Source organism: Daktulosphaira vitifoliae, unplaced genomic scaffold (assembly GCF_025091365.1).
Source record: "Daktulosphaira vitifoliae isolate Bord-2020 unplaced genomic scaffold, ASM2509136v1 Scaffold_4, whole genome shotgun sequence".
Lineage (NCBI taxonomy): Eukaryota > Metazoa > Arthropoda > Insecta > Hemiptera > Phylloxeridae > Daktulosphaira > Daktulosphaira vitifoliae.
In genome coordinates, this window is record NW_026099575.1 from 34,420,704 (window position 1) to 34,430,706 (window position 10,003).

At 27.2% G+C, this 10,003-nt stretch overlaps 2 protein-coding genes across 2 annotated transcripts; both read left to right on the top strand.

Moving 5' to 3' along the window:
- Window positions 1–473: 473 nt before the first annotated feature.
- LOC126905899 (histone-lysine N-methyltransferase ASH1L) lies at window positions 474–6,377 on the top strand. The gene is made up of 2 exons (XM_050686030.1): window positions 474–836; window positions 1,433–6,377. The coding sequence occupies exon 2, from the start codon at window positions 1,628–1,630 to the stop codon at window positions 6,131–6,133; it is 4,506 nt and encodes a 1,501-aa protein (XP_050541987.1). The 5' UTR covers window positions 474–836; window positions 1,433–1,627; the 3' UTR covers window positions 6,134–6,377.
- Window positions 6,378–7,107: 730 nt separating this feature from the next.
- On the top strand, window positions 7,108–9,456 carry LOC126905043 (endoplasmic reticulum metallopeptidase 1-like). Its single transcript, XM_050684439.1, has one exon. The coding sequence runs from the start codon at window positions 7,108–7,110 to the stop codon at window positions 9,454–9,456; it is 2,349 nt and encodes a 782-aa protein (XP_050540396.1).
- Window positions 9,457–10,003: the final 547 nt, after the last annotated feature.

Genomic DNA, 10,003 nt, shown 5'->3' on the forward strand with positions numbered 1-10,003 from the left:
TGCAATATGTTTATAAGCTGGTGCATTCATTTAAGTATACTAAATATACTATAAAACAAATAATTATTAAATGTTGATGATAGTGCCACCATTTTTTACATTTAAGTAGCAAATAACATTCTCTTATGCACTAGAGTGGTATGTGATAAAATTATTATTTATTAATTCAGTTCTCTTTGTACTGATTAATAATACTGTTTACAAGAAAATTGGCGCGAAAATATATAATTGAGTTTAGTATCTACTTTAGATTCAATTATTTATTTTATGAAAGCGATTAGCAATCGTAATTAATTATTCTTTAATCCTATTATACATTTTTAATAAATATAAAATATAATTTTACTGATTTCTAAAATTTATAAAGAAGTCTTTTTCTCGTGTATTTTTTGAATACTCTTTATCACAACTTACTCATAACCGTTTTCTTTTAAGTTTCAATTTCTTGATATTAACTGAAGATAAGAAAATATATTAAAAAATATTAAAATGTAGAACAGTTATATCATTTAAATAAGTTATAAACATTAATTAATAAGTTGGATAGATATGAATGTTGGATGAATATTTTGTATAGGGATAAGGTGCTGATGTGTAGTAAAATCACTAGGGAATAAAACTCATTAACAACTAGTGACGCAAATCGCCATTTACGAACGATAATAATTGATAACGGGTAACCAAACAATTGACTTAGATGTCAACGGAGAATTTTTATATTGTTCGATTTTAATAAATTTTAAGTACTTGAAAATATATCAACTGCTACTTTTGAACCGTTTAAATTGAGTATGTTATAATAGATGTATAATTTTTTATAGTTAACACTCAGTAAGGTAAGTTGTTGAATTTAAACATTTTAGATACCTTTATAAACGAAACTTTATTTTTATTGACCTTTAAAAATCACTTATTTAAAAATTATATTAGTATTCTACTTAGTATTAATAACATTTCTAGACTATGTAAATTTGAAAGTTTTGTCTAGTTTAATTATTGACTTTATGAGTACTACATGTACTTAGATATTGTATTAAATTTTTAATTATTTTTTAGTTATAAGGAATTAACCCTTGCTTATAAATGTTTTTTCTTTTGCAAATTACTAGTTTAATCTTAAATATGTTTGCATTACTGTGGCCTAATTAAAAATTATTAAGAGTTCTTCAATATGTTAAAATAAAAACAATTTTACTAATTTTTCTCTTTAAGTTAGTCATTATTTTATTTTAAATCGCAAACTAAATTACGTGCATAATAAAATATATATTGGTCATCAGCTTTAAATTTATGTTATCTCTACAGTTATAAGATGTCTGGTAGCTAATTAAACGCGTGTATTAATTTGTTTAGATTTTTTCTTTGCATCATGAAATATTATCAGTAATTATTATTTAAATATTAGTAATAAAAAACATTTTTTTTTTTTTAGACTCATGGAATTTTATTAGCCAATTGAAAATTTATCAGAAAAGCACTGAAGCAGTAAGTTCTTCAAAAGCATTTTATTGTAATCACACATTCTATTAATTTTTACATGATTTATCATCTCTTTTTTTGTAATGGTTAGCAATAATTATTTTATTTTGAAATCTATTTAAATTGTATAATAAATTATGGTTATATTATGATTTTAATAAATAACACAACCACTATGAATAGTTCTGGTCAAAGTAATGAATCTGTTAGTAAAGTCTGTGGTGATTTATTAAGTAGCTCTGCTTGGAGTGCTGTTATTCATCAACCTGCTCATGACTCTGATCTAGAAGATTTACCCTCTACAGTAGATATGGATGCTATTAAAGATCCTATAACAACACCTCATAATACAATAAATAGTCAAGTTGCTGAATATTCTGAATCTGATTCAGAATCTGAATCTGAGTCAGAAAAAGAAAAGTATTGTACTAAAAAATTTGGTTATTCGTCTGTAGATGATGATAATATTGATGACTCTTCTGATACATCTTTATCATCTTATTTACCATGGTCTAAAAGAAGAGCTTTAGATAAACAACAAAGAAGTAGTAAAGACTCCATAGATTCTCATAACTCAAGTTCTAGTTCAAGTGATGAATCAAGTTCATCATCAAAATCAACTAATTTTCTTAATAAACAGTCTAAATATAATGGTTCATCTAGTGAAGAATCAAAAAAAAAAGAGTATTGGCAAGAAGAATCTAAAAAGTCATTTTCTTCTAGTTCAGATATTGATAAACTAGAAAATATGGATTCTGATAATTTACAAGTTATTAATCAAGAAGATTTAGCAAAAATATTATCTGATGTTGAAAATCAAAATTTTTCTAACTGTTTTGATGATGTACAACCAAAAAATTTAAGTGATAGTACTGATTCTAGTGATGTAGAAATAAAAGATGAAGTTGTGAATAATGCAATTGTCAGATTAGATCATAGTTCAGAGAATGAAAATGAACTTCCTTATTCATCTAAATTATTAGAAGAATTTGTTGAAAAAACTCAAACTATGTCAGACCAAATAAGCTCTAGAGCCTCTGCACATTTATTAGATAAAAAAGACAAAAATGAAAAAGAAAATTTAATGAAACGAGGTAGAGGTAGACCAAAAGGTTCATGTAAAATACGTGGAAAATCTGAAAATATTTTACCTAAATTATCAGCAAGCTTAAAACGTGGACCTGGTAGACCAAAAAAAATGCCTCCATTATTAGAACCAAATAGTCCAACTCCTGTAAGTTTAGAATTAGAATCTCTTGAAAAATTACAGTCTGAAAAAAAGAAGAAAAAGCACAAAAAAAAGAAAAAAAAGAAGAAGAAGAAGCATAAAAAGTCTCTAAATCCTAAATTTATTGCTGAAATGGATAATCTTGTTGTTTTGTTTATTCAATGTTTAAATATTTCTAAAATGCCTGACAGTATTAGAGCAAAATCTAGTTCCTTGAAATCTAAACAAAGAGATAGATCTAGTAAAAAAAGGAAAGCAGAAAAAGCAAGTTATAGTGATAATGATATTGATAACAAAAGAAAAAAAGGTGGATCTCCTGATACATCAAGAGATTCAGAAACTACCAATGACCAAAGATTACCATTAAAAAAAAGACATTATCATATAACATCATCTACTGGTATAGAAGTTGCTTATTTAGATGATGTATCTAGGGATGAAAATTCAGGCAGTGAATCTGATAAAAAACCTAAAATTTTAAAATCTAAATCTGAAGTAAAGAAAAAATCTGGATTACGAAGTTATTCTGCTATATCAGAAGTGAAGTTAAATGAAGGTGAAAAAAAAGAAGAATCTAAGCCTAAAAAGCCTCCTGCAGGAGTATTTGTACCAACTGTAGAAATTCCAAATTGGACTTTAAAGAAAAAAATAGATGACTGCAATATTAAAAAATTAAAGATTAATAAATCTGGAAAAGAAACTTCGGGAGTTAAATTAAAAAGAAGAAAGAAATGTATTAATCGTACTGGCTTTCCTGTCAAGAAAAAAAAAAAAAAGCGTGCAGAACTATCTACTCCTGAAATTTCACAAGTGAAACCTAAAATCAATGATTCACATCTGAAATCTGATTTAATTGAACCGGAACGAAGAAGTATTCGAGCTGTTGTTTTAAATAAGCTTAAAGAAAAAAAAAAAGATGAAAAAGAAGATAGTGAAGCAATTAACATAAATGTAACAAAAAAACTAAAATTAGATCAAGTAGATGTAAAACCTCATAAGAAAAAGGCTGACAAAAAACATGTTATACAATCATGGAATTATAGAAAATTGAAAACTAATGTATATTATGACTTTAAACCAGTATGTACTTATGAAGCTCAAGCATGTAACTGTAAAATTCCATTAGAGGGCAAAGGATGTACTGATGATTGCATTAATAGAATGATATTTGCTGAATGCTCACCAGACTTATGTCCATGTAATGAAAAGTGTTCCAATCAACGCTTACAAAAACAAGAATGGGCACCTGGTTTAGTAAAATTTATGACTGAAGAAAAAGGATGGGGAATAAAAACTTCTGAAGAAGTTAAAAATGGCGAGCTACTTCTAGAGTATGTTGGAGAAGTAGTTAGTGAACAAACATTTAAAGACCGCATGACTTCTATTTACAAAAATGATGTTCATCATTATTGTTTAAAACTTGATGGTGGCTCAGTAATTGATGGTCATAGAATGGGAGGTGAAGCAAGATTTGTCAATCACTCTTGTGAACCTAATTGTGAAATGCAAAAATGGAGTGTAAATGGTTTGTTTCGTATGGCATTATTTGCTCTTCGTGACATAAAACCTAATGAAGAATTATGCTATGACTATAATTTTTCCTTGTTTAATCCTGATGAAGGGCAATTGTGTAAATGTAAATCACCAAACTGTAGAGGTGTTATTGGAGGTAAATCACAACGAATAGCAAAAAGTTCTCCAAGTGTTGTAACTAATTTACCAACTAATAGAAACCGTTCTCGAAAAGCTATTCCGAATACAAATAGTTCACCAAAAAAATCTACCTCCATTGTTAGTATTCAACAAAAGCTTATTTCGAATTCCCCTATAGTAATAGATCAAGAAGAAAAAGAATTGATTTTCTTGCATAAGATATGTTTGTATAGAAATATTATGAAAATAGACAAGATTCGAATGAAAAAGAGAGGGAAAGAAAACAAACCCAATCAAGCTGAAGTTTTTAGAGCACAAATGAATGCCCTTACTAATAGTTGTTCAGTAAGAACAAGAAGATTAACAACTGCCCAGAATGATCCAGAAATGGAAAGAAAAGCAAAATTAGCCACCATTTTTAAACAGCTTTATGATATAATAAGTAATGCTAAAGAAGAAACTGGTGAGTTACTTGCAATGCCATTCATTTTATTACCTTCAAAACGTAAATCTCCCAATTATTATCAAAAAGTTCAAGAACCAATTGATTTAACCACAATTGGAAATAATATTGAAAGTGGTGGTTATGATACTGTCATGGATTTTGATTCAGATATTTTAAAGTTGTTAACAAATAATATGAAATACTATGGACGGATTTCTGATTTAGGTGTTCTATCTACTCGATTAAGAAAAATTTATAATTTAGCAAAGCTAGAATTTGTTCCTAAGATTGAAGAAATATTAGATAAACCTATTCCTGAAGCATTTATTGCTGAAAAAAATAATCCAGGTGGTGATCATGATGATGTAGTACGATGTGTATGTGGTTTACATGAAGAAGAAGGTCTTATGATTCAATGTGAACGTTGTTTAGTATGGCAACATTGTGATTGTATTAAAGCTGATCCTGGTAACGTAGAAAATTATTTGTGTGAACGTTGTGATCATCGTGAAGTTGATTATGAAATTCAATTACCAAATAGGCCTGGTTATGCAGAACCAAATGAAACTCACTACTTAACCTTGCTGCGAGGTGATTTACAAATACGTATTAATGACACTGTGTATGTACTCAGAGATATATTAAATCCTGAAACTGGAAGATCACATTCTTACAAAACAATTAAAGACTTTAAATATTCAGATTGTGATATTTTTAGAGTTGAACGACTTTGGAAAAATGAATCTGGTGAACGTTTTTCTTTTGGCCATCATTATTTAAGACCACATGAAACATATCATGAACCAACAAGAAAATTTTACCCTAATGAAGTTGTTAGAGTTCCTATATATGAGAAGATTTCTTTAGATCTTATAATGGGTAGATGCTGGGTTCTTGACCCCTCAACTTATAGTAAAGGTTACCCTATTGGTGCTAACCATGAACATTTATATATATGTGAGTATAGAGTTGACAAAGGAGCTCGTATGTTTGCCAAAATGAACAAATCTAAAAATCCGCCAATTTGTACAAAAAGTTATGCTTTTGAAAAGTATGATCAAAAGTTGAAGTTATCAAGAACTTTTGCTCCTCATGGTCTTATGGTTAAAGTTTCTAACAATTCTGCCCCGTCACGACCTAAACATATTGAAACCATTCCACCTTCTAAAAAATTATCTAAAGCGCAAGTTTCAGTTAAAAAATTAAGATTAGATAGCATTTTGATCAAGCTTTTGAGTAAATTTCCAGAAGAAGATAAAGTGGATGTTACGTATTTATTAGAACCTGGTAGACGACACAGAAAAAAACCTTCCTTTCTAGAGTTATAATTTTAAAGTATTATTTATCTTGACAAACTATCAAAAATATTGTTTAAAAAATTAAGTTTTGAATTGTAAATAAAAATTGTTTAAAAATGTAATTTTATCTTGAGCACTCTTTACATCTTTATTATTATGTTATTGAACTTGACTTTCTTTATATTATTTGTATATTAATACTTGAAAAAAAGTGATTTTAAATGTATTCTATTGTTAATAATATTGTTATGTTACTGTGTAATGCAATTAATATACTTAATATTTATTTAAATTTACAATTTTCTGTTGGAAAAATGTTTTGTATAATATGAATTATGATATAATTATGAAATATTTTTACTGTTAAGTTTAATTTTAAAATAAATAAACTATTGATTATTTTAACTTAAAAAAAGTATGTTTTAGTTGTATAAATGATATTTTAACATTGATAAGAAGAAATATATGTTTTTTTACTAAGCATAAATTGTTTGAATTTGTAATTTATTTTAATAATTGAAATATTATAAAATACGGTTCACCTATAATTTATTTATTTCATCATTAATGCAAGAAACAATAATATATTGATCTAGGTAGATTAGAAACTATGATCTTTCTTAGATGAACAATAGTAGTATAATTTTTGGTGAGGGGTTTAACTAACAAAAAATGTATATTTTGTGATAGGGAATTTTATTTTCTAGTTATATATGTTTTGTACAGGCTAGTATTGAATGGAGCTTCGTCGTCGAGGTAATAGGCTTGACAGTAGCCAACAGATGGAGACATTTCAAATATTACATAATTCAGATGTAAATGAAGTTCATTCTTTAAAGAACCAAAAATATTTTTCAACCTCAAGTTTTATAATGTTAGCATTATGTGTGATATTAATTTTAAATATTTTTGTTTACTGTATGGATAATAGCTTGCCAGAAGTTATTAATGTAAATTGCACCAAAAATTTTGTTGCAAAGCGTGCTATGTCAACATTAATCAAAATGTATGATATAGGCCCACGACCAGTTGGTAGCTATGAAAATGAAAATTTAACTTATAATTTACTACAAAGTGAAGTTGAAAACATTATTCAGTCTAGAGAAAATTTGAATAATATTAGTTTTCTTAATCAAAAAGTTAGTGGATCATTTCAAATAAGTTTTACAAAATGGAATTACACTTATAGTTATATAGACCTAAAAAATATTGTTGTAAAACTAAGCCCAAAAAATAATATTGAAGAAGCAGTATTAATAAATTGCCACTATGATTCAGTGCCTGCAGGACCTGGTGTTAGTGACAATGGAGTTAATTGTGCTGTTTTGATAGAGCTTCTACGTGTTTTAGCTAAAAGTTCAGAACTGCAAAGACCTATAATATTTTTATTCAATGGTGGAGAAGAAGTTGGCTTGAGAGCATCACATGGCTTTATAACTCAACACCTTTGGTCTAATAGTTTAAGATTTGTCATCAACTTAGATAGCTGTGGAGCTGGAGGAAAAGAAATAATGTTTCAAACTACAACAATGAATTCATATTTAGTAGAATTATATGCTAAAGCAGTACCCAATCCATATGGACTAGTTATTGGTGAAGAAATATTTCAGTCTGGATTAATACCATCAGATACAGATTTTAGAATATTCAGAGATTTTGGTAATTTATCAGGTTTGGACTTTGCCCATTACAAAAATGGATATGTTTACCATACTAAATTTGATGATTTAAACCAAATAGAACCAGCAGTTCTACAAAATACTGGAAATAACTTATTAAAACTTGTTAAAATATTTTCATCTCATAATGTCTCATCTAAAATTAAGACTAAATATGTGTTTTTTGATATATTTGGATTGTATATGTTTTCCTATACAGAGCTGTCTGGAGTGCTGGTTAATTTTTCAATTTCATTACTATCGTTTTTTTCTATCTTTTTATCATTTGGAAATATAACAAAAGGAATGAACCGCAAACATTATAGTTTACACTTTTTACTATCTATTTTTGTTCCTATGGTAATGATAATTCTATCTACCTTATTAAGTGGTTTAATGGCTTATATACTAGATGAATTTAACAGTTCTATGAGCTGGTACAGCAATAAGATTAATTTAAGTATTTATTATGCTATTTCATCTTTAACTTTATTGTCAATTCCTGCTTTATTTACTAAAAATCATACAAGAAAGTCAACAGATTGGAGTATTTCATTTTTTAATGGAATTCAATTTTTTTGGACAATGTTGTTATTTATCTCTACAATGGTAGGGATACGGTCTAGTTATTTATCAATGATTGTTGTACTTTTTCCTGCAGTGACAAATTGTATTCTAGGTATAATGAATATTCAAAAAAAACCTATTACATGGATAGCATTTTATGCCACGTCGCTTCTCTTACCTATCACGTACATTTTTTATCTGATGCAAATATTTTTATCTCTTTTTATTCCTATTACTGGTCGATTTGGACCAAATGTGAATCCTGATTATATCATTAGCTTTGTTATATCACTGTCAACTTATGCTACTATTGGATATCTTTCTCCATTAATAATACTAGTCAAGAAACCATCAGCTGTTCTTTATTGGCTTTGCGGTATTATTTTATTATCAATGGGCGCTATACTTTCACCATTTGGATTTCCATATTCGGATGGTTTGATAGTTCCAAAAAATGAACGATTTGATATTATTTATACACAACGTACATTTTCAAGTTTCAATAAAGATACACGTTTAAAAGATTATGGATATCTAATAATTAATTGGGATCGACATAGTCCATACACAATATCAAAATATGTTAAAAAAATGAGAGATGCTAAAGATATAGAATGTTCTAAAGAATTACTATGTGGATTGCCTCTAGCAGATAAATTATCGATGTCTTCTAGTTGGATTCCTACAAACAAAGATGCTCTATCAATGTCACATTTAGAAACCAATACTACTGTTATATTAAATGATAAAAGCGGCTACAATCGTCGAATGGAGTTTCATGTTAGTGGACCAGAAAGAATTAATATTATTTTAAGCCCTTATCCTGGTGTCAAATTAACTTTGTGGAGTTTTAGCAATACACCTACAGTAACTACAAAATGGGATAATAATGATGTTTACATAATAAAGCATGTGAGTGGCAATAAAAACAAAACATTGAATTTTTGGCTAGAACTAGAAAGCAATTATGGTTTTAATGAACAAACTCTTAATGTTACAATTGCTTATAACTGGGTTATTAGAAAAGATATTGTGTTAGATAATGAGTTCAAACAATTTGTAGACTCTTTTCCATCATGGGCTCATGTAAACTATGCTGTTGCTAAGGTGGATGCATTTACATATTAATTAATATATCAATGTAACTTTCATAATTTATTTATTACTATTACTAATTATTTCTCTTATTATACTTGTAATCTAAAACATAATAATTATTTTTAAATTCATTTTCGAAGAAAAATTGTGAAAAAGTACTTAAATATGTTAATTTCTATTATAAATTTATGTCCTTTATATTTGTGACTTCTATATAATTACTTAGTTTATTATATACTGCTATTATAAAATATGCTTCTAATAAAAAAAAATATGAGTATTATGAGTTCTTATAATTATTAATATTTTAGAAGAAATCTAGTGGTGAACAATATATCAATCACTTTGTATTAATTTATTAATATTAGTTCCAATATGATGAAGACTATATACATGATCCATTTGTCATGAATCATTCAATTATCTGTAAAAGTAAAACAGTAATATTGACAAAAATATATATTTTTTTAATTACATAAATTTCTTGATTTATTAGTTACTAATAAATAATTAAATACAATTATTGTATTTAATTAAGAAAATGACGAATCGATAACAATTTTTGGACCAATACTTT

Coding starts and splice junctions, on each gene's coding strand:
- LOC126905899 (XM_050686030.1), top strand. CDS start 1,628: ATGATTTTAATAAATAACACAACCACTATGAATAGTTCTGGTCAAAGT.
- LOC126905043 (XM_050684439.1), top strand. CDS start 7,108: ATGTATGATATAGGCCCACGACCAGTTGGTAGCTATGAAAATGAAAAT.